This window comes from Apodemus sylvaticus, chromosome 8 (genome assembly GCF_947179515.1).
Source record: "Apodemus sylvaticus chromosome 8, mApoSyl1.1, whole genome shotgun sequence".
Classification (NCBI taxonomy): Eukaryota; Metazoa; Chordata; class Mammalia; order Rodentia; family Muridae; genus Apodemus; species Apodemus sylvaticus.
The window spans coordinates 100,209,781-100,235,531 of NC_067479.1; the positions used below are offsets into that span (position 1 = coordinate 100,209,781).

Here is a 25,751-nt window from a genome sequence, read left to right on the forward strand (position 1 = left end):
ACCTTGATTTGGAACTAGTTTCCAAAAACAGGAGAGTTATCACCAGCTATTGTGTGTGTACCTTGTCAGTTTCTATGAGTTCTGGATTTTGACCTAACTAGTAAAAGGGAATCACAGTCTACACACACATACACACAAACACATACACACACACACACACACACAAACCTACACACAAGCATTCAATCATGTGTGCAAGCATATATGCATGCTCATACACTAATAAGCATTGCCATGCACAGAGATGTTTGATCGTGCACATAAGCAAAATGCACATAAAACTGCACATGCCCTCTTAAGTATTCATAGGAACTAGCATGAGTATGCATGTGTAAGTGAAGGAGATTCTATACAACTTTGGGAATATGGAAAACATGAAACTCAGAAGATATTAGAAAGAAGAGTGGTGAACACAACTGCACTTCATTTTACAAGGGAGACAAGACAGTAATTATCTATAAAACTGGCATCCTATTCAGGAGAACCACGGAATTCTGAGCACATGCATAGGACGTGGACTCCTCGGAACACTGGCTTGCTAAACAGTGACCATTTCACTCTGTCAAGGAGAGAGGTGACCAGGGAATGAACAGTGAATGACTTTGGAGCAAACACCACTGGGAACAGCAGAAAAAGGAAAGACAGAGGAGAGAAGAAGAGATGGGATAGCAGGGAGTGAGGGAGATGAACAGCTAGAGAAGAGGATGGCTGCCACCTAACACTGGATGGGGACAGAGAAAGTGTGGTGTTCAGTGTTTAAGTTTCAAACTGTGACAAGAACCAGGACTAAATATTACTAAGAGAAGAGAAAGTTTTCTTGCAGGTAACAGGTCAAATCCATTACTAGAGAAAGTCAGGACAAGGACTCAAGCCGGAATTTAAAAAGAAGCAATGGAGGATGAGTCTCCTCTGAAAGAGGCCTAGGGTGCCAGCTTCCATCTTTTACACTGCTGGGTGTGGCTGAGCCAGATGCTTACAAGGAGCTAAACTTTTGATCCTGGTGATGGAAACTGATTCTGGGAAAGTCAATTCCTATGCAGGAACACTGGCATGGTGGCTCTGGTGGCTGTCAGAGGTGTGCATGTGCTCTCATTCCACACAGAACACACACAAGGTCACATCAAAGCTAGGAAACATGGCTTGGGTTTATGGTTGATTGCACTAATTAGGGCTGGGAATATGATTTTTTTCTTTTTTTATTGAAAGGCAAAGTAAAAACACTGATAAAATTAAAGATTTACATGAAAAATATTTCAGATAAAATAGAAGATATACATAGAAAAACACTTCAAAATTGGCAGTATTAATGGAAAATTAAAGAGTAAAGTGGTAGAGAAGTAAAAATTGCTAAATTAATTGAAATATGAAATAGAAATATTTTATGATAGAATCAAAGATTTATATGGAAAATATTTCTGATAAAATTGTAGATAAATTTTAGGTGTTAAAATTTTTAAACATGTTAGAATTGAAGATTATCATGGAAAATTTTATATAGATGAAATAATGGTAGGCATAAAAGTATTCCCTAAGTTGATTGAAAGTGAAATTATAAACATTTTCTGATAATCTTGAAGATTTACTAGGAAAATATTTCTGATCAAATTGAAAGAATATATTGAAAAACATGCTAAAATAACAGATTATCATGGAAATTATACAGATAAAATGATACGCATAAAAATAATTCTAATTTGACTTATAGTGGAATTATAAACATTTTCAGATAAAATTGAAGATATACATGGAAAATATTTCTGCTAAACTTCAAGAAATATATAGAAAAGCACATTGTTTTTTAGGTCTACCATTTTATCTGCATTATTTTTCATGATAATCTTCCATTTTAATATGTCTTTCTATATATTTCCTCTATTTTATCAGAAACGTTTTCAATATAAATCCTTTTTATCACAAATGATTCTAATTCTACCTTCAATTAATTAGAAGGAGTTTTTATATCTACCATTTTTATGTAAAAATTCCCATGAAATAGTAACTTTTAACGTGTTTTTCTATATGTTTCTTGAATTGTAGCAGAAATATTTTCCATGAGAATATGATTGGGGTTATAGATGCAGTTCAAATGTAGAGAGCCAGATCGCAAAGCTGAGGTTCTACCTACATCCATAAATCTCTGGGAGCCCTGGATTGGGAAATATTTGTGTACCTCTGTAGAGTTTTGTACCTGGTAAATGAGAAGTGGATCAAGGGTCCCTTTTAGAAAGTCCTATTGAAAAAGGGACAGTAATGGAACCACCCTCGTGCCAATGACATAACAATGAAGAACCTTGGTATCCAAGCAACCCACTGGTTAGAGCGAGGTCTGTGGGCTCACTTGTCGGTTACACTAGAGACCGCAGGATGTTCTCTTGCTTGCCTCGGACTCCTCGAGGCTCAAGCCTCAAGAACGACAAAACTGAAGGCCATGGCAGTGTCTGGAGGCACAGGGTTCACTCTTGCCTGCAACGCCTGTGGCCATTTTCCAGAAAGGGAAAAATCTTGACCAAAGTCAGCCAAGACCGGGACAGCAGCGACCAGGTAACCACTCAGGTTTTTCTCTGTGTTTGGCAGAGTAAGAATTCAAGAAACCTTGGAATGAAGAACCAATCAGAATGTTGCAGACCTGTGCCCCTTTGAAACCTTAACCTTGATGTTTCCTTAGGGTGAGAAAGCTTCTGCCCCAATGGATCTACAGGAACACCATAGAGTATCACGTGTCAGTGCAGAGACTGTGGTGAAGTTGGTCAACAACCTGGTGCCTTCTCTGCAGGAAGGGGATCCCTTCTTTGTCCATGCCTTTCTTTCCAAATACCGAAGTTTTGCCACACCCCTACAAGTTCTGGACCTGCTGTTTATGAGGCAAGTGCCCATATCCAAGCCCACAGTTCTCAGATCCTCTTGTTGGTTCAGTATTCTCTCTCTCTCTCTCTCTCTCTCTCTCTCTCTCTCTGTGACTCTCTTTTGTTCTCTCTTTGTCTCTATTTCGGTCTCTCTGTCTCTCTATCCCTCGCTCTCCCCCCTCTCTCCCTCCCTCCTACCCTCTCTCCCAACTCTTTATTTTCTGCATTACTGTCAGAAAGAGACTTCTTCTCTTAGGCTGGATTCAAGAGATTGGCCTGTCCAGAGCTGAAACCTTAAAATAGATGTAGTTTTCCCTCTAACCTGAAAAGGGACTTTATGCTTCACGCAATATATCTGAGGCCCAAGAGATTACACTTATCTTACTTGTAAAGGAGGCTCTAGAAATATTGGAGTGCCTAATAGAAATGTGTCCAAGGTAGAGGTTCATGAAGGATAATGCAGGGGACCATGTGACCATGGAGATGTCTGAATAGAGATGTTTGTGTTCAACCTTTGCACAGATACATTGAAAGCACCTACTCTATACAGGTGAACTAAAAATTCTGAGATCACCAGGAACTGCCAGTATTAGTGGGGAGTCATGGAACATTAAAGGTGACACTCTCTCTCATCTTTTCTAGGTATGCAAACTTCAGCCCTTATTCTGAAGAGGATGAACAAGTAAAGAACACCCTCTGCAGCTTCCTTCACACATGGATGGACAAGAACCCTGAGGACTTTTGTGATCCCTTAGACCTCTTCCCTCTGAAATACGTGAAGGCCTACTTGAGTGTGTATATGCCACACTCAGATCTTATCGACCATGTCAATATGCTACTCACCCAGTTGCAGCAAGAACAGGTCAAGCATTCAGAGGAAAAGGAGGAGGAAGACTGAGATCTGGGGAGACAGATGCTCAGATCCAGAGATTCAATGGGTTTAAAATGGAAGGGAAAGCAGGAGATCTGGAGCCAGATCCAACTTGTGCACCAAGTCTGGACAGCAGAATTACTTCCAGAAGATTCTGTGATGTATGAGTACTTGCAGCCAGGTGTGGCAGCAGCAGTCAAGCCAACTCAGCTGACAACAGCTGTGGAACTGTGTCTTAGCATGTCCGTAGATACAGTATATCTTTCAGTTATCTCCTGCTTGCTACAATGGGCCAAGCTACTCAGAGAATGGTCCTGTCACCTCTGGTCATCAAATTGAGTCTCTCCTATATCTGCGCTGCTACTCATGATGCTCAGGACCAGTTCCTGATTTCAATCCAACAGCAGTTCCAGCTCCACAGCCAGCCTTCCCCTCCCCTGAGAAATAGCCTTTTTACTCCTTCTGATCTTTCCAATGTTATGTTTATTTTAAGTATTGGTATTAATAAATTGTTAGTATTTGTTTCACCTTGTCTAAATGATGAGATCAGATATCTGCAAATTACAAGTATTGTACTTCACAAATTTTTTTAAGTTTCTTCAAATTTGTCTTAGGACCAAAAAATAATTTAAAAGATAAACCTAAGGATTTTCAAGGAATAAATGTCATGCTTAATTCATAACAGATAAAATCTTCAATTGCAACTTTTTCTAAAGAAGGTATACACATGATCAATAAAACACATGTAATAATGTTCAACTTTACCTTTCAGTAAATTTCAAACTAAATCTGAAAAGTGGTAACCCTTCAGCCAACAATTAAGTAACAATTTGATTAACATTGTATTGGCTATATTTTTACACACAGAAATTTCAAGTGTTGGCAAGAATGAAGTATAGAGTCATCGCACATTTCTAGGACATATGTAGAATGCCTTACTTACATTCTGAATTAAATTGTCAGTTCTTTAAAAATATAAATAAACCTACTATGACTTTGCTCTGCTAATGATGTGCAAAACCCCAAAAGAATTAAAATCAGGAATCCAAACAGTTCAATTGGTCTCCTGTAGATGAAATGTATTGTAGTATGTGTTAATTAATGCTACAGCATACATAACTTTCAAAGTTACCACAGGTCAAACAAGAAGCCAAAGACAAGTCTAGAATTAGGCAAGAATTTCCGTAATGAATAGATCTATGCAGACAGAGAGCTGGAAGGTGACTTCCAGTGACGTTGGGAAGAAGATGGTTTTCAATGGGTAAGAATGTTTTCCTTAAATGAAGAAAACATTTTTTTACAAGTGTGTAATGTATTTTGATGGCATCTACCCCTTAGCACCTCCCATATACTCATCACATGACTTGTCAACAGATGCCATTCTGGTGTTTATTGATTTACTTATTTACTAATTTAATGATTTGTTAGTAATTGATTTACTATTACTATTTCATTTACACTCTGCATACAATTAATATGAATCATGTGGGAATAGGTACATGGCCACTCAATTAGTGCACAAGTACAGTCACTCTACCACTGGTCATAACTGCAATCCAAATATATTCTCCCTCCCCAGAAGACAGCAACTGCAAGTAGCATTTCATCTAGGGTAAGGACCTCAGAAACCCTTCTGCGCAGCTAAGAATAGGCATAAAACACAAAGATGAACGGGAATCCCATAAAAACACTCACCTGGAAGCCATAATATATACATGAACACAGGTTGGGTAAAATGAGAAAAATTCAATAAATAAATAATAAATATAAAAGCAAAATTGCAAAATAGTCCTGATAGCACATTATGAGACCAGGAGCCTCCATAGGTCGAAATGGGTTCATTTTCTGTTGGCCATCTGATGATGAACATGAGGTCTGACCTTAAGAGTAGTTTGCTCCTTTGAATGTCTTGGATATTAGCCCTCTATTGGATTTAGGATTGGTAAAGATCTTTTCCCAATCTATTGTTTGCTGTTTTATCCTATATTTCATGTCCTTTGCCTTTCAGAAGATTTCCAATTTTATGAAGTCAAATTTGTCAGTTCTTGATCTTAGCGCATAAGCTTTTGGCTAAAGGCTCTTCTCCATTTTCTTTCCTATTAATTTCACTGTATCTAATTTTATGTGGCGGTCCTTGATCCATTTGGACTTGATCTTTGTACAGGGAGATAAAAATGCATTGATTTGTATTCTTCTACATGCTCATGGCCAGTGGAACCTGAACCATTTGTTGAAAATGCCGTCTTATTTCCACTGCATTATTTTAACTTCTTTGTCAAAGTTCAATTGACTGTAGGTGTTTTGGTTTACTTCTGGGTCTTCAGTTCTCTCCTGTTGATCTACCTGCCTGTCACTGTACCAATACTCCTCACTTGTTATCATGATTGCTCTGTAATACAGCGTGAGGTCAGGGATGGTGATTTCCCCCAGTATTTACTCATTGTTGAGAATAGTTTTCACTATTCTGTTTTCTTTTTCTTCTTGTTGTTGTTATTCCATATGAATTTGCAAATTGCTCCTTCTAACTATAAAGAATTAAGTTGGTATTTTGATGGGGATTGCATTGAGTCTGTAGATTGTTTTCAGCAAGATGGCCGTTCTTAGAAGGGGTAACAAAACACCCATGGGAGGAGATACAATAATAAACTATGGAGCAGAGACTGAAGGAAAGACCAACCAGAGACTGCCCCACCTGGGGATCTATCCCATGTACAGTCTACAAACTCATCTATTATTGTGGATGCCGACCAGTTCTTGCTGTAAAGAGCCTAACATAGCTGATTTCTGAGATGCTGTGCCTGTGCCAGACAAATACAGAGGGGGATGCTCTCAACAAACCATTAGAGTGAGCACAGGATACCCAATGGATAAGCTAGAGAAAGGACCCAAGGAGCTAAAGGGATGTGCAGCCTCACAGGTTGAACAACAATAAGAACCAACCTGTATCTCAGAGATCCCAGGGACAAAATCCACAACCATTGAGTACATGTGGAGGGACCCATGGCTCCAACTGCATATGTAGCAGAGGATGGCCTTGTTGGACATCAATGAGAGGAGAGGCCCTTGGTCCTGTGAAGTTTCGATGCACCCGTAAATGGGAATACCAGGATATGGATACATGAGTGGGTTGGTTAGTGAGCAGGGGCATGGGGAATGGGATAAGGGGTTTTTGGAGGGAAAAGGAAGGAAGGGGATAACATTTGAAATATAAATAAGAGAAATATCTACTGGTTGTTTTTAGCTCCTTTGTCAAATATCAAGTGACCATACATGTTTAGGTTCATTTCTGGGTCTTAAATTCTGTTCCATTGATCTTCCTGCCTGTTTGTATACCAATACCAAAGTTTTTTTTTATTACTACTGCTCTGTAGTAGAGCTTGAGGTCAGGCATGGTGATTTCCCCAGAAGATGTTGTGGAGAAAAGTTTTTACTATCCTGGGTTTTTTTTTATTCCAGATGAATTTGAGAATTGCTCTTTCTATATCTGTGAAGAATTGTTTTGGGGTTTGGTGGAGATTGCCTTGAATCTGTAGATTGCTTTAGGCAAGCTGGCCATTTTTACTATATTGATTCTACCAATCCATGAGCCTGGGAGATCTTTCCACCTTCTGAGACTTTCTTCTATTTCTTTCTTAAGAGACTTAAAGTTCTTGTCATATAGATCTTTCACTTGCTTCATTAGGGTCACACCTAGGTATGACGTATTATTTGGGACTATTGTGAAGGGGTCTTAGGGGAGGGGGGATATCAGGAAAGGTTTTACCATTGGCAATGTAAGTGAGGATAATATTCAATAAAATAAATTAATAAAAAAGAGAAATAATCAAATAAAAACTTATTTTGTTTCCATAGAGACTCTCTTAGAGGAAACTCAAATTTCAACTGCAAGTGGTCATCAATTGGAGATAATCCTAGGTTAAGGATGGGTGCATGAGGCCACTTCTCCAATTTAGGACTGAATGTTCCAAGGTGTCTCCCTCTGCCTAAGGTCTGGCTATAGGTCTCTATTTCTTCTCATCTGCTTCAGGAGGATGCTTCTCTTATGATGGTTGAGAAGACACTGTTCTATGAGTATAACTGGTCATTAAGAGTCATTTTATTACTAGTTCTTCAGTAGAACAGCAGAATTCAGGTTTACCACATGTCCCTTGTACTATCTAAAGCCCTTGGTCATCCAAGCAGTGTCAGGTATGTGTTCCATCTCAGGGAGTGAATCTTTTTTTTTTTTTTTTTGTAATTTGACTTATAATACACAGTTTAACGTCAAAGAATATTATACTCAGGAGACAGGGTCAGATGGATCTCTGTGAGTTTGAATTCTGTCTGGTCTTTGTAATGATTATGTCTCAAACAAAATGAGACAGCTTACATTGCACTCTGTACATTTATCAGCAAAAATAAAGACAGTAAAACATGTGGTCATGGGTATAACACTAGTAGGCAGCTCTGAACATTTCTAACAATATAGAAATATCTTTCAGGAATTAAAAGAACTGCCACCTGTACCATTTACCACCACTGATTTTGAAACATGACCTCATTCATTCTCACACCAGGATGTGGAAGAAAGCACACCATGATGAGAGAGTAAACTAGGAGAGGGCACTGCCCAGTATTCCATGTACACTTATAGCTGGTCAGGCAATAATCTACACCTGTTTAAGAGTATTTACTATTTCCGACCTCTGCCCAAGGCATATGTATAATTTACTTATTTTAATTTATTTAAAAATAATTTCAAGTGTTATCCTCTTATCTTGTTTCTCCCTCTCCCAGAAACTTCCTCTCTAATTCCCCCTCCTTCTTCTTCTTGATGCTGATCCTCTACCCACTTATCCACTCCCACCTCCCTGCCCTCAATTTCCGTACACTGGGGCATCTATCAAACCTTCAAAGGAGCAAAGACTTCTCCTCCCATTGACACCTAACAAGACTGTCCTCTGCTTTATATGTAGCCAGAGCCATGTGTACTCCTGGGACAGAGACTTAGTCCCTGGATGCTCTCTGAGGTCTGGTTGGTTGATATTGTTGTTCTTCCTATGGGGCTGCAAATCCCTTCAGCTCCTTCAGTCCTTTCTCTAACTCCTCCATTGGGGATCCTGTACTCTGTGCAATGGTTGGCTGCGAACAGCCAACTCTATATTTGTAAGATTCTTGCAGGGCCTCTCAGGAGACAGCTATTTCTTTTTTTTTTCTTTTTTTTTTTATTCGATATATTTTTTATTTACATTTCAAATGATTTCCCCTTTTCTAGGATCCCCCCACTCGCCAAAAGTCCCATAAGCCCCCTTCTCTCCCCCTGTCCTTTCACCCACCCCTTCCCACTTCCCCGTTCTGGTTTTGCCGAATACTGCTTCACTGAGTCTTTCCAGATCCAGGGGCCACTCCTCCTTTCTTCTTGTACGTCATTTGATGTGTGGATTATGTTTTGGGTATTCCAATTTTCTAGGTTAATATCCACTTATTAGTGAGTGCATACCATGATTCACCATTTGAGTCTGGGTTACCTCACTTAGTATGATGTTCTCTAGCTCCATCCATTTGCCTAAGAATTTCATGAATTCATTGTTTCTAATGGCTGAATAGTACTCCATTGTGTATATATACCACATTTTTTTGCATCCACTCTTCTGTTGAGGGATACCTAGGTTCTTTCCAGTATCTGGCAATTATAAATAAGGCTGCTATGAACATAGTAGAGCATGTATACTTATTACATGGTGGGGAATCCTCTGGGTATATGCCCAGGAGTGGTATAGCAGGATCTTCTTGAAGTGAGGTGCCCAGTTTTCAGAGGAACTGCCAGACTGATTTCCAGAGTGGTTGTACCAATTTGCAACCCCACCAGCAGTGGAGGAGTGTTCCTCTTTCTCCACATCCTCACCAACACCTGCTGTCTCCTGAATTTTTAATCTTAGCCATTCTGAATGGTGTAAGGTGAAATCTCAGGGTTGTTTTGATTTGCATTTCCCTAATGACTAATGAAGTTGAGCATTTTTAAAGATGCTTCTCCGCCATCCAAGTTCTTCAGGTGAGAATTCTTTGTTTAACTCTGTACCCCATTTTTCAACAGGGTTGTTTGGTTTTCTGGAGTCTAACTTCTCGAGTTCTTTATATATATTGGATATTAGCCCTCTATCTGATGTATGATTGGTGAAGATCTTTTCCCAATTTGTTGGTTGCCGATTTGTCCTCTTGATGGTGTCCTTTGCCTTACAGAAACTTTGTAATTTCATGAGGTGCCATTTGTCAATTTTTGATCTTAGAGCATACACTATTGGTGTTCTGTTCAGAAACTTTCTTCCTGTACCAATGTCCTCAAGGGTCGTCCCCAGTTTCTTTTCTATTAGCTTCAGAATGTCTGGCTTTATGTGGAGGTCCTTGATCCATTTGGATTTGAGCTTAGTACAAGGAGACAAGGATGGATCAATTCGCATTCTTCTGCATGCTGACCTCCAGTTGAACCAGCACCATTTGTTGAAAAGGCTATCTTTTTTCCATTGGATGTTTTCAGCCCCTTTGTCCAGGATCAAGTGGCCATAGTTGTGTGGGTTCATTTCTGGATCTTCAATCCTGTTCCATTGATCCTCCTGCCTGTCACTGTACCAATACCATGCAGTTTTTAACACTATTGCTCTGTAGTATTGCTTGAGGTCAGGGATACTGATTCCCCCCGACTTTCTTTTGTTGCTGAGAATAGTTTTAGCTATCCTGGGTTTTTTGTTATTCCAGATGAATTTGATAATTGCTCTTTCTAACTCTGTGAAGAATTGAGTTGGGATTTTGATGGGTATTGCATTGAATCTGTATATTGCTTTTGGCAAAATGGCCATTTTAACTATAATGATTCTACCAATCCATGAGCATGGGAGGTTTTGCCATTTTTGGAGGTCTTCTTCCATTTTCTTCTTCAGAATCTTGAAGTTCTTGTCATACAGATCTTTCACATGTTTGGTAAGAGTCACCACAAGATACTTTATACTGTTTGTGGCTATTGTGAAGGGCGTCATTTCCCTAATTTCTTTCTCAACCTGCTTATCCTTTGAGTATAGGAAGGCCACTGATTTGCTTGAGTTGATTTTATAACCTGCGACTTTGCTGAAGTTGTTTATCAGCTGTAGGATTTCTCTAGTGGAGTTTTTTGGGTCACTTAGGTAGACTATCATGTCATCTGCAAATAATGATAGTTTGACTTCTTCCATTCTACTTTGTATTCCTTTGACCTCCTTATGTTGTCGAATTGCCGGAGCTAGTACCTCAAGTATAATATTGAAAAGATAAGGAGAAAGGGGGCAGCCTTGTCTAGTCCCTGATTTTAGTGGGATTTCTTCAAGTTTCTCTCCATTTAGTTTGATGCTGGCTACTGGTTTGCTGTATATTGCTTTTACTATGTTTAGGTATGGGCCTTGAATTCCTGTTCTTTCCAAGACTTTGAGCATGAAAGGATGCTGAATTTTGTCAAATGCTTTTTCAGCATCCAATGAAATGACCATGTGGTTTTTTTTTTCTTTGAGTTTGTTTATGTAGTGGATTGCATTGATGGATTTCCGTATATTCAACCAACCCTGCATTCCCGGGATAAAGCCTACTTGATCATGGTGGATGATCGTTTTGATGTGTTCTTGGATTCAGCTGGGAAGAATTTTATTGAGTATTTTTGCATCGATGTTCATAAGGGAAATTGGTCTGAAGTTCTCTTTCTTTGTTGGATCTTTGTGTGGCTTTGGTATCAGCGTAATTGTGGCTTCGTAGAAGGAATTGGGTAGTGTTCCTTCTGTTTCTATTTTGTGGAATAGTTTGAAGAGTATTGGTGTTAAGTCTTCTTTGAAGGTCTGACAGAATTCTGCACTGAAACCATCTGGTCCTGTGCTTTTTTTGGTTGGAAGACTTTCTATGGCTCCTTCTATTTCATTAGGCGTTATGGGACTGTTTAGATGATCCATTTGGTCCTGATTTAATTTTGGTATTTGGTATCTGTCAAGGAAATTGTCTATTTCCTCCAGATTCTCCATTTGTGTTGAGTATAGGCTCTTGTAGTAGCATCTGATGATTTTTTGGATTTCCTCAGTTTCCGTTGTTATATCCCCCTTTTCATTTCTATGTTTGTTAATTTGGATACTGTCTCTGTGCCCTTTGGTCAGTCTGGCTAAGGGTTTATCTATCTTGTTGATTTTCTCACAGAACCAGCTCCTGGATTCATTGATTCTTTGTAAGGTTCTCTTTGTTTCCAATTGATTGATTTCACCCCTGAGTTTGATGATTTCCTGTCTTCTACTCCTCCTGGGTGAATTGGCTTCTTTTTGTTCCAGGACTTTCAGGTGTGTCGTTAAGCTGCTAGTGTATACTCTCTCCATTTTCTTTTTGGAGGCACTCAGGGCTATGAGTTTTCCTCTTAGCAGTGCTTTCATTGTGTCCCAAAGATTTGGGTATGTTGTGCCTTCATTTTCATTAAATTCTAAAAAGTCTCTGATTTATTTCCTTATTTCTTCTTTGGGCAAGTTGTCATTGAGGAGAGTATTGTTTAGCCTCCATGTGTATGTGGGCTTTCTGTTGTTTTTGTTGCTATTGACAACCACTCTTCCTCCATAGTGATCTGATAAGAGGCATGGGATTAGTTCAATCTTATATTTGTTCAGGTCTGTCTTGTGACCAATTGTATGGTCGATTTTGGAGAAGGAACCATGAGGTGCTGAGAAAAAGGTATATTCTTTTGCTTTAGGGTGAAATGTTCTATAAATATCAGTCAAATCCAATTGGTCCAAAGCTTCAATTAGTTTTACTGTGTCCTTGTTTAGTTTCTGTTTTCCTGATCGTTCCATTGACGAGAGTGGAGTGTTGTAGTCCCCCACTATTATTGTGTTAGGTGCAATGTGTGCTTTGAGCTTTAGTAAAGTTTCTTTTACGAATGAGGGTACTCTTGCATTTGGCGCATAGATGTTCAGAATTGAAAGTTCTTCTTGGTGGATTTTTCCTTTGACCAGCAAGAAGTGTCCTTCTGTGTCTCTTTTGATGACTTTAGGTTGAAAGTCAATTTTATCTGATATTAGAATGGCTACTCCTCCTCGTTTCCTGTGACCACTGGCTTGTAAGATTGTCTTCCAGCCTTTTACTCTAAGTTATTTTTTATATTTGACACTGAGGTGTGTCTCCTGTATGCAGAAAATTGTAGGGTCCTGTTTCCTTATCCAGTCATATAGTCTATGTCTTTTTATTGGTGAATCGAGACCATTGATGTTAAGAGATATTAAGGAATAGTGATTGTTACTTCCTGTCATTTTTGTTGTTCTTTTTATATTTGAGTGGTTGTCTTCTTTTGGGTTTGATGAAGGAAGGTAACTATCTTGCTTTTTCCAGGGTGTAGTTTCCCTCCTTGTATTGGTGTTTTCCTCCTATTATTCTTTGCCGAGCTGGGTTTGTGGAAAGCTATTGTGTAAATTTGGTTTTGTCATGGAATATCTTGGTTTCTCCATCTATGGTGAATGAGAGTTTTGCTGGGTATAGTAGTCTTGGCTGACATTTGTGTTCCCCTAGAGTCTGCATGAGATCCACCCAGGATCTTCTAGCTCTCATGGTCTCTGGTAAGAAGTCTGGTGTGATTCTGATAGGTCTTCCTTTATATGTTACTTGGCCTTTTTCTCTTACTGCCTTTAATATTCTTCCTTTGTTTAGTGCATTTGGGGTTTTGATTATTATGTGAGGGGAGGTATTTCTGCTCAGGTCCAGTCTGTTTGGAGTTCTGTAGGCTTCTTGTATATTCATAGGCATCTCTCTCTTTAAGTTAGGAAAGTTTTCTTCCATAATTTTGTTGAAGATATTTGCCCTTTCTGTTGTAAATCTTCACTCTCATCTATACCTATAATCCTTAGGTTTGATCCTCTCATTGTATCCTGGATTTCCTGGATGTTCTGGGATACAAGCTTTTTGCATTTTGCATTTTCTTTGACAGTTGAGTCAATGGTTTCTATGGTATCTTCAGCATCTGAGATTCTTTCTTCCATCTCTTGTATTCTGTTGTTTATATTTGCATCTATGGCCCCTGATTTCTTCTCAAGGTTTTCTATCTCCAAAGTTGTCTCCCTTTGTGATTTCTTAGTTGTTTCTACTTCTGTTTTTAGATCCAGGATGGTTTTGCTCAGTTCCATCATTTGTTTGTTTGTGTTTTCCTGTAACTCTTTAAGAGAATTTTGTGTTTCCTCTTTCATGACTTCTTCCTGTTGACTCAAGTTCTCCTGTATTTCTTTAATTTTTTTTTTTTTTGCCTTTCTTCTTTATTGGCTTCTATCTCTTGGGCCTTATTCTCCTGCATTTCTTTAAGAGGTTTTTTTTTTTTGTGTTTCCATTATACGGGTTTATAGCTTATTCATGTTCCCTTGTATTGCTTTAAGAGATTCATTCATATCCTTTTTGTGTTCTTCTAGCAGCATCATGAACAGTGATTTTAAATCCAAATCTTGTTTCTCTGGTGTGTTGGCATAACCAGGACTTGCTGATGTTGGAGAGTTTGGTTCAGATGCTGCCATATTGCCTAGATTTCTGTTAGTAGCGTTCCTGCGTTTGCTCTTTGCCATCTTGTTCTCTGGAGCTAGTTGGTCTTGTCTCTGGCTGGTGTTTCAGCCTCCTGAGAGGCTCTAGGGCTATTTCTGCAACACTGGATGGCAGGGTTTACCCTGTTGCAGATTGCTGATGTGCTGTCCTCCTCTTGAGTGCTTTTGCAGCCCTAGTGTGTTTTGCCCCAGATTGTGACTGTGAACCAGATGGTGTTCATTTGTTCCTTCAGGGAGTGCTGAGGGGTGTATGCTGCTGGGACCTTTTCTGGGTGCTGATAACTCTGCTGTCCAGCAGAACTCCCAACCGGATTGGTGCACACAAGGCTAGCCTTGCTGCTCAGGCCTTGAGTCTAAGTAAAAGCCTGGCAGGCCAATGTCTGAGCAAAGTTCCCCTCAGATGTGAGTGTTAATTGGGTCTGTCAGGTGGCCAGTATGACAGCGTGCGTGTGCTCTCTGAGAGTGCTGGGAGAGTCTGCTGGGCTAACAACCTCCTGGCCGGGTCAGCACACAGATGGCCCACTAAGCAGCCCAGGGCCTGGGGACAGTCCAGGGCCTGACCGAGGAGACAGCTATTTCGAGCGCCTTTCACCAAGGCTTTCTTTTTATTTAATTGAACGTATTTATTTATTTATTTATTTATTTATTTATTTATTTATTTATTTATTTATATTTTTTTGTACAGGAAGAAATTTATTTTTATTTGATGGATTCTTTATTTACATTTCAAATGATTTCCCCTTTTCTGGGTCCCCACTCCCCACAAGTCCCATAAGCCCTCTTCCGTCCCCCTGTTCTTCCATCCACCCCTTCCCATTTCCCTGTTCTGGAATTCCCCTATACTCTTGCACTCAGTCTTTCCAGAACCAGGGCCACTCCTCCATTCTTTTTGGACATTATTTAATTTGTGGATTATGTCCTGGGTATTCAAAGTTTCTAGGCTAATATCCACTTATCAGTGAGTGCATACCATGATTGATCTTTTGAGACTGGGTTACCTCACTTAGTATGATGTTCTCCAGCTCCATCCATTTGTCTAAGAATTTCATGAATTCATTGTTTCTAATGGCTGAATAGTACTCTATTGTGTAAATATACCACATTTTTGTATCCATTCCTCTGTTGAAGGATGCCTAGGTTCTTTCCAGCTTCTGGCTACTACAAATAGGGCTGCTATGAACATAGTGGAGCATGTGTCCTTATTCCATGTGGGGGAATTAAGAATTAAGATGGAATTTTGATGGGAACTGCATTGAATCTGTATATAGCTTTTGGCAAGAAAGACCATTTTTACTATATTAATCCTGCGGATCCACGAGCATGCAAGGTCTTTCTATATTCTGAGGTCTTCTTTGATTGCTTTCTTCAGATACTTGAAGTTCTTATCATGCAGATCTTCCATTTGTATGGTTAGAGTCAGACCAAGATACTTTATATTGTTTGTGGATATTGTGAAGCATATCATTTCCCTAATTTCTTTCTCAGCTTGTTTATCCTTTGATTATAGGAATGATACCTATTGATTAGTTTGAGTAAATTTTATATCTGACCACTTCAGATATAAAATTATATCTGATGTTGTTTATCAGGTTTAGGAGTTCTCTGGTGAGTTTTTGGGGTCGCTTAAGTATACTATCATATCATCTGCAAATAGTGATATTTTAACTTCCTTTCTAATTTGTATCCTTTTGACCTCCTTTTGTTGTCTAATTGCTCTAGCTAGAACTTAAAGTATTGTATTGTCTAGTCCATTAATTTAGTGTGATTTATTCCATTTTCTCTCCATTTAGTTTGATGTTGGCTATGGGTTTGCTGTATATTGCTTTTACTATGTTTAGATATGGACCTTGAATTCCTGATCATTTTGACACTTTTAACATGAATGGATGCTGAATTTTATCAAATGATTTTTCAACATCTAATAAAATGAACATGTGGTTTTTTTCTTTTAGTTTGTTTATGTCATGGATTACTTTGATGGATTTCCATATATTGAACCATCCCTGCATCCCTGGGATAAAGCATGCTTGATCGTGCTGTATGATTGTTTTGATGTGTTTTTGGATTTGGTTTGCAAGAATTTTATTGAGTATTTTTACATCGATGTTCATAAGGGGAATGAATGGTGTGAAGTTCTCTTTCTTTGTTGGGTCTTTGTGAGGGTTTATTAGCTGCATAACTGTGGCTTCATAGACAAAACTGGGTAGTGTTCCTTCCATCTATATTTTGTGGAATAGGTTGAAGAGTATTGGTATTGGGTCTTCTTTGAAGATCAGATGGAATTCTGCACTAAACCCTTTGGGTCCTGGGTCTTGTTTTGTTGGGAGTGTTTTAATGAATGCTTCTATTTCATTAGGGTTTATGACACTATTTCGATTGTTTATCTGATGCTGATTTAACTTTGGTATTTGGTATCTGTCTAGAGAACTGTCCATTTCATTCAGATTTTACAATTGTGTCTATTATACAGTTTTATAGTAGGACCTGATGATTTTTTGATTTTTTTCTGAAGATTTTTTTCCTCAGTTTCTGTTACTCTATCTCTCTTTTCATTTCTGATTTTATTGATTTGGATATTGGCTCTGTGCCCCCTGATTAGTCTGGCTAAGAATATATCTTTTTAAGTTATTTAAGTTAACAAAATTCAGGGTTTGTTGATTCTTTTTGTTTCCACTTGATTGATTTCAGTCTTAAGCTTGATTATTTCTTGCTGTCCACTCCTATTGGGTATATTTGCTTCTTTTTTTTCTATAGCTGTTAGGTGTGCTGTTAAGCTGCTACTGTATTCTCTCTCCAGTTTGTTTATGGAGGCATTTAGATTTATGAGTTTTTATCTTAGCACTGTTTCATTGTCTCCCATAAGTTTGAGTATGTTGTGCCTTCATTTTCACTAAATTCTAAAATGTCTTTGATTTCTTTCCTTATTTCTTCCTTAACCAAGTTATCATTGAGTAGAGAGTTGTTCAGCATCCATGTGTATGTATGTGGGCTTTCTGTTGCTCTTGTTGCCATTGAAGATCAGCCATAATCTATAGTTATCTGTTAGGAGACTCAGAATTATTTTAATCTTCTTATATTTCTTGAGGTCTGTCTGATTTGTGACATCCCTGATTTATATATCACCATTATCTCTGTATGTCTGAGAGTAGGATGTTGAAGTCTCATACTATGATTATGTGAGGTGCAATGTGTATTTTGAGATTTAGTAAAATTTCTTTTATGAATTTGGGTGCCCTTGTATTTGGAGCATAGATGTTCAGAATTGAGAGTTCTTCCTGGTAGATCTTTCCTTTGATGAGTATCAAGTGTCCTCCCTCGTCTTTTTTTTTTTTTTTTTTTTTTTGATGACTTTTGGTTGGAAGTCAATTTTATTCAATATCAGAATAGCTACACCAGCTTGCTTCTTGGGACCATTTGCTTGGCAAATTGCTTTTTAGCCCTTTACATTGAGGTACTGTTTGTCTTTGACACTGAGGTGTGTTTCCTGTATGCAGAAAAATGCTGGGTCCTATTTATGTATTCAGTCTGTTAGTCTATGTCTTTTTATTGGAGAATTGAGTCCATTGATGTTAAGAGATATTAAGGAATAGTGATTGTTACTTTCTGTTGTTTTTGATGTTATTTTTATGTTTATGTGGCTATCTTCTTTTGGGATTGTTGAAAGAAGATTACTTTCTTGCTTTTTCTTGGTGTAGTTTACATTGTTTTGGCCTTGTTACATCTACCATCTTTGTAGGGCTGGGTTTGCAGCGAGATATTGTGTGAATTTTGTTTTGTCATGCAATATCTTGGTTTCTCCTTCAAAGGTAATTGAGAGTTTTTCTGAGTATAATAGTCTTGGCTGGCATTTGTGTTCTCTTAGGGTCTGTATGACATCTGTCCATCATCTTCTAGCTTTCATAGTGTCTGGTGAGAAATCTAGTGTAATTCTTATAAGTCTTCCTTTATATGTTACATGACCTTTTTCTCTTAGTGTTTTTAATGTTCTTTCTCTGTATTGTGCTTGACTATTAGGTGGCTGGAGGACTGTCTTTTCTGGCCCATATATTTTGAGTTCTGTAGGCTTCTTGTACGTTTATGTGCATCTCTCTCTTTAGGTTAGGAAAGATTTCTTCTATAATTTTTGAAGATTTTTACTGTCCCTTTCAGTTGGGAATCTTAGCTCTCTTCTATACCTATAATCCTTAGGTTTGGTCTTCTCATTGTGTCCTGGATTTTATGGATGTTTGGGGTCAGGAGCTTTTTGTTTTTTGCATTTTCTTTGACTTTTATGTCAGTGGTTTCTATGATATCTTCTGCACTTGAGACTCTCTCTTCTGTCTCCTTTATTCGTTGGTGATCTAGGACTCCTGATTTCTATCCCAGGTTTTCTATATCCGTGGTTCTCTCCCTTTGTAGTTTCTTTATTGTTTCTATTTCCATTTTTAGATCCTGGATAGTTTGTTCAATTCCTCACATCTTTGGTTGTGTTTTCATATAATTCTTTAAGGGATTTTTGTGTTTTCTTTTTGAGGGCTTCTACCTGTATTCCTGTGTTCTCCTGTATTTCTTTAAAGTAGTTATTTTTGTCCTTTTTAATGTTCTCTATCAGCATTATGAGATGTGATTTTAAATCAGATTCCTGCTTTTCTGGTGTGTTGGGGTATCCAGGATTCTCTGTAGTGGAAGAACTGGGTTCTGATGATGCCAAGTAGCCTTGGTTTCTGTTGCCCTTGCCTTTCATCATCTAGTTATCTCTGTTCGCTGGTCTTGCTGTCTCTAATTGTGGCTTGTCCCTCTTGCCAGTCTGTGTCAGTACTCCTGGGAGATGAGTTCTTTCTGGGAAGAATTTAGGTATAAAAGACTGTGATGCAGGGTCAGCTTTGGGTTACAGACAGTAACCATAAGGATCCTCCAGTTGCCAGCTGTTTTTTGGTTCCCGTGACCTGGCTGTTGGAGGGCTCCTATTGTGCTATCAATTTGAAACTAAATGTTGGTAATACCTGTGCTTGTAGGAGTGTTGGCTCTCCTGGGAGACCAGCTCTCTCACTGTTCTATTTGGGTATGGATCCCTGTGGCAGAGTATCAGCTCAGCTGGCATAGACAGAAACTGGAAGGCTCATTTCCCAGGACACTCCTAGATTTCCATGTCCCAAGGGTTCTGAGTGGTTCACTTTGAGCAGCAATGGTAGTTTTCCCTGCACCCACAAGGCTTGTTGTTACTCCTGTGAGGATAGCTCTCTCCCTGTGCTATTTGGGTTTGGATCCCTGTGGCAGAGGATCCACTCCTTAACATCTATTTTTAAATTGGTGTACAATATATTGTTTTACTCTGCCATGTGCTTTACATACATACTTTGTTATTGACACTACTATGACCTTTCTCTTGCTTCTTCTCTGGTCTCTACAATAGTCTTCTATGTACACTCATGCTTTATAAATGATAAATTTTAAATCTGTATTATATATGAGAAAGAAAACATGTCTTTAATTCTTAACTTTTTCGCTTAACATAATTATCCACAATTGTATCTATTTCCCTGTATATATTATAATTTTATTCTTATTTATGAATAAATAAAATTTCACTGTGAAAATTTTTCCTGAAGTCTTTTTTGTATTGTTTACTAGGCTCACTTAGGCTGATTCCATATCTTGGATGTTGTAAATTGTGTCACAACAAATAAGATTTTACAGGACTTTCCAATAGCCATTTTTTTATTAAATAAGAAACTTTTTTATTGTTATTATTTTCTATATTCTTTGTTTACATTCCAAATAATTTTTCCTTTCCCAGTTATCCTTCCCTATAAGTCCCATAAGCCCTCTTCCCTAGGCCCATTCCCCAACCAACCCCCTACCACGTGTCTGTCCTGGCAATGCCCTACAATGCTGTATCAAGCCTTTCCAGAACCAGGACCCTCTCCTTCCTTCTCTTGGGAATGATTTGATATATGAGTTGTGTCTTGGGTATTCAGAGCATGGCATGCACTCACTAATAAGTGGATATTAACCTAGAAAACTGGAATACCCAAAACATAATCCACACATCAAATGAGGTACAAGAAGAATGGAGGAGTGGCCCCTTGTTCTGGAAAGACTCAGTGAAGGAGTATAGGGCAAAAGCAGAACAGGGAAGTGGAAAGGGTTGGGTGGGAAAACAGGGGGAGTGAAGAGGGCTGATGGGACTTTCAGGGAGTGGGGGTCTAGAAAAGGGGAAATCATTTGAAATGTAAAAAAAAAAATTATCGAATAAAAAAAAAGAAAAAATGGGTAATACAGACTTAAAAAGCATTTTTCAAGACACTAAATAGGTAAAATAAGCCAAAGCAAAAAATTAAAACCTTCTGGACTTTACTTTCTTTGTAAACCAACCTACATAAATTAAATAATGAGATATTGGCATAAAGGCACATACAGTGCATAAAAGGAACTTGAGATATTAATCTATACATATATGGATATTGAAACCTGATCAGAAACTGAGACCCTCTATGGAGGAATGATGCCTCTATAATAATATTCAAACAAAATAATAACATACTAAAATAAGTTTTAGTTCTATATTACATAAAATGCAAACTTTACTAAAGTACATTAATAAGAAAAAATGATAGTACTCTTAAATTATTTTTCCAAAGCTTTGGTTTGGTGATGAATTTTTACAAATGGCACTGAGTGCCTGAAAAATTAATAAAAATGAGGGTGAACATCATCAAGAAAACACTATATATATATATATATATATATATATATATATATGGCAGGCCTAGTGCCACAAATCTGTGATTACACACACACACAGATGCACACACTCACACACACACACACTCACACACAGACACTTGTGTGCACAAACACAAACACATACGGGAATTAATAATCAGTGGTCATTAATACCTCTTGATGACAATGGATTCAATTAACCAATATAAAGACATACTGACAGACTAGTTGTGTAAACAGGATCCATCATTTTGCTGCATACCAGAAACAGACCTCAACAGCAAAGATAGATATTACATAAGATGAAAAGGCTGGAAAAAGTTTTTCCAAGCAAATGAATCCCAGATGTAAGTTGTACTAGCCATTCTAACATCTAACACAATAGACTTTCAATCAAATTTAATCAAAAGATATGAGGAAGTACACTTCATGTTCATCAAAAAAAAATATTCATCAAAATGACATTTCAATTCTGAGTATCTATGCATAGAATGCAAGGGCATCTGTATTCATTGACAAAACATTAGTAAAACTTAAGTCACATATCCAACCCCACACATTAATAATGGATGACTTAAATACCTCATTCTCAGCAACGGACAGATCATCCAGACAAAAGCTAAACAGAAAAATAACAGAAGTAACAGATGTTATAACCAAATGGCCCTAGTATATATCTAGAGAACATTTATTTACAAAAAAGATTATACCTTCTTCTAAGAACCTCATGGAACCATCTCCAAAATTAAACATAGATTCAGCCATGAAGAATGACTCGATATAAGAAAATTGAAACAACACTCTGTATCTTTTCAGAACACCATGGATTAAAACTCTACTTCAGTAACAACAGTAACAACAGATAGCTTATGAACTCACAGAAACTAAACAAGCTCCTAATCAATAATCACTGGGATAAGAAAAGTAAGAAAGAAAAAGATAAAAAGAGAGGGAGAGAGGGGAGACAGAGAGAGAGAGAGAGAGAGAGAGAGAGAGAGAGAGAGAGAGAGAGAGAGAGAGAGAGAGAGAGAGAGAGAATAGAGAGAGAAAGAAAGACAGAAAGGAAAGAAAGAGGGAAGGAAGGAAGGAAGAAAGAAACCTAGTTAGCTAAAGACCTTTTAGAATTCAATGAAAATAAATGCAAAATTATGGGTAACAATGAAAGCAATACTAAGAGGAAAATGCATAGCACTAAGTGCATTCATAAAGAAATTGCTATTATCTTACACTAGAGTGAATTAACAGTATACCTTTGATCTCTAGAACATAAAGAAGCAAACACACTGAAAAGGAATAGATGGCAGAAAATAATCAAACTCCTGAGTGTGTCAATAAAATAGAAACGAAGAGAACATTAATGAGGTTCAAACCTAAACAGAGAATTTTTAATAGAGGAATCCCAAATGGCGGAGACACACTTAAAGAAATGTTCAGCATTCTTAGGCATCATGGAATGCAAATCAAAATGATCCTGAGATTCTATCTTATGTCTGTCAAAACAGCTAAGATCTAATGCACAAGTCACAGTTCACTGAAGAGGATGTAAAATCAAAGTAACATTCCTCCATCGCTGGTAGTCAATATGGTGATTTCTCATCAAATTGGAAATTGATACTTCAAGATCCAGATATACCACCCCTGGGCATATACCCAAAGGATGCTCCACCATACCACCTGGACACTTGCTCAACTACATTCATGGCAGCTTAATTCATAATAGCCAGAGATTGTAAACAACCTAAATGTTATTAAACTACAGAATAGAGAAAGAAAAAGTAGTACAATTACACAGTGGAGTATTACTCAGTTATTAAAAAAATGACATCCCGAAATTTGCAAGCAAATGGATAGAATTAAAAAAGATCATACTGAGTGAGGTAAGCAAGAACCCTCCCCCAATTTGAACCCCTAATTTGAACTGCATCTGTAACCCTAATCATATTCTCATGGAAAACATTTCTGGTAAAATTTAATAAATATATAGAAAACATGTTAAAATTAACTATTTCATGGGGAGCAAAACAATCATGGGGGCAAATATGGAGACAAGGCACAGAATAGAGACTCTCCCACCTGGGGATTCATCTCAGAGACAGTCACCAAACTCCCACACTATTTTGCATGCTAAGAAAGGCTTGGTGAAAGGAGCTGTCTCCAATTTACTGAGGAGCATCTAGAGTGATTTCCACAGTGGTTGTACCATCTTTAAACCCACCAGCAGTTGAGAAGGTTTCCTCTTTTTCCACATCCTAGCCATCATCTGCTGTCTTCTGAGTTTTTTATTTTAACCATTCTGACTGGTGTCAAGTGGAATCTCAGGGTTCTTTTGATTTGGATTTCCCTGATGACTAAAGGTATTGAGCATTTCTCTTAGTGTTTCTAAGCCCTTTGAGTTTCTCAGTTGACAATCCTCTGATTAGTTTTTTCTCATTTTTAATAGGGTTATTGGATTCTCTGGAGTCTAACTTTTTATTTCTTTATATATATATTGGATATTAGCCCTCCAACAGATGTAGGATTGGAAAAGATATTTTCCCAGTCTGTTGGTTTTGTTTAGTCTTATTGACAGTGTCTTTGCCTTACAAAAACTGCAATTTTATGAGGTCAGATTTGTCGATTTGTCTTGACTTTAGAGAATAAGCCATTGGTTTTCTGTTCATGAACTTTCCCCCTATTCCCATGTGTTCAAGATTCCCGCCCCGCTTTTCTCTTCTATTACGTTTAGTGTATCTGGTTGTATCAGGAGGTCCATGATCCACTTAGACTTGAGGTTTGTACAGGGAGATAAGAATGAACCAATTTGCATTCTTCTACAAGTGGACCTCCAGTTGAATCAGCACCATTCATTGAAAATGCATTCCCCTGGAAGGTTTTCACTCCTTTGTCAAAAGTAAAGTGACTGTAGGTATGTGGGATAATTTCTGGGTCTTCAATTCTTTTCCATTGATCTCCCTGCCTATTTCTGTACCAATCCATGCAGTATTTTTTTTTTAAACACAATTGCTCTGTACTCTGTAGTACAGCTTGAGATCGGTGATTTCTTGAGAAGTTCTTTTATTGTTGAGAATAGTTTTCCCTTTTTTTTCTTTTTTATTGATATATTTATTTACATTTCAAATGATTTCCCCTTTTCTGGACCCCCACTCCCCAAAAGTCCCATCAGTCCCCTTCCCTCCCCCTGTTTTCCCACCCAACCCTTCCCACTTCCCTGTTCTGATTTTGCTCTATACTGTGTCACTGAATCTTTTCAGAACAAGGGGCCACTCCTCCGTTCTTATTCCAAATTAATCTGAAAACTTCTCTTTCTAACTCTGAAGAATTGAGATGGGATTTTGATGGGAATTGCATTGAATCTGTAAATTACTTTTGGCAAGATGGCCCCATTTTTACTATATTTTTCCTGTTGATCCATGAGCATGGGAGATCTTTCCACCTTCTGAGATCCTCATTTCTTTCTTCAGAGACTTGAAGTTCTTGTCACGCAGATCTTTCATTTGTATCGTTAGAATCACACCAAGATACTTTATATTGTTTGTGGCTATTGTGAATCATATCTTTTCCCTAATTTCTTTCTCAGCTTGTTAATCCTTTGATTATAGGAAGGCTACTTATTGATTTGCTTGAGTTAATTTTGTACCCGAACACTTAGGATATAATTTATATCTAAACATTTATCAGGTTTAGGAGTTTTCTGGTGAGTTTTTGGGGTCACTCAAGTATACTATCATATCACCTGCAAATAGTGGTATTTTGACGTCCTGCTGCTTGTCAGATGAGTGCTCATCTCCAAGCTCATAGTTTCAAATCTTCTTTTTGGTTTAGGATTTCTCTCTCTCTCTCTATCTCTCTCTCTCTCTCTCTCTCTCTCTCTCATTTGTCATGTCTTTAGTCAGTCTCTGTCTCTGTCTCTCCCTCCAGTTTTTTATTGTGTATACAACTGTCAGTAATTTCTTCTCCCAGGATTGTTCTAAGGTAGTAGGCTGTCCAGAGTTGAGACCCTAAAATGGATGTAGCTATCTAATCTACCTTGAAAAAGCAATTCGTCTTTCACTCAATGTTTCTGAGGACTTGATGAATGCATTTTTCTCATATGTAAAGGAGGTTCTAAAGATATTGGAATACATGATAGACAAGTGTCAAAATTGAGATACATGAAGGATAATTTAGGTGATCACTTTACCATGGACATGTATAAAAAGATATACATGTGTTCATATTTTTTACAGATATAATGAAAGCACCTAATATGTACAGGGGAATTAATAATTCTGAGACCAACCAGAAATGCTAGTATCTGGTGGGGCTCATGGTGTATTACAGGTGACATTCTGCCTGGTATTTTCTAGGTATACAAACTTCATCCCTTTATGAAGAGGATGTACAAGTAAAGAACACTCTGTGTAGTTTTCTGGACACATGGATGGACAAGAACCCTGAGGATTTTTGTGAGCCTTCAGAAGTGTTGACTCTGAAATATCTAAAGTCCTCTTACAGTGTCTACATGACACACTCAGATCTTACTGTCCATGTTAACAGAATCCAGACCATGTTGCAAGAAATAAAGTCCAAGGATTTACAATCCTTCCGAGGATGAGGTAGACTCAGATCTGGGGAGATACAAATCCTCAGATCCCGAGATTCAATGGGTATGAATCAGCAGGAAAACTGCAAATCTGGAGCCAGAACCAACTTGTGTACCAGAGCTGGAAAGCACAAGGATCACAAGGTTCTGTGAAGCCTGAGGACTTGCAGCCAGATGTGTCAGCAGCAGTCTAGGCAGCATGCCTG

General features: G+C 38.0%; 1 protein-coding gene across 1 annotated transcript; it reads left to right on the forward strand.

The window, feature by feature from the left end:
• Positions 1-2,364: 2,364 nt before the first annotated feature.
• LOC127691695 (ral guanine nucleotide dissociation stimulator-like) lies at positions 2,365-25,615 on the forward strand. Its single transcript, XM_052191718.1, has 4 exons — positions 2,365-2,541; positions 2,666-2,862; positions 3,486-3,734; positions 25,561-25,615. The coding sequence occupies exons 1-4, from the start codon at positions 2,365-2,367 to the stop codon at positions 25,613-25,615; spliced, it is 678 nt and encodes a 225-aa protein (XP_052047678.1).
• Positions 25,616-25,751: the final 136 nt, after the last annotated feature.

Bases quoted from the DNA above. Each gene is read 5' to 3' on its own strand.
- LOC127691695 (XM_052191718.1), top strand. From the start codon at position 2,365: ATGTTCTCTTGCTTGCCTCGGACTCCTCGAGGCTCAAGCCTCAAGAAC. The intron at 2,542-2,665 runs GTAACCACTCAG...ATGTTTCCTTAG, and splicing joins ACCGGGACAGCAGCGACCAG to GGTGAGAAAGCTTCTGCCCC. The intron at 2,863-3,485 runs GCAAGTGCCCAT...CATCTTTTCTAG, and splicing joins CTGGACCTGCTGTTTATGAG to GTATGCAAACTTCAGCCCTT.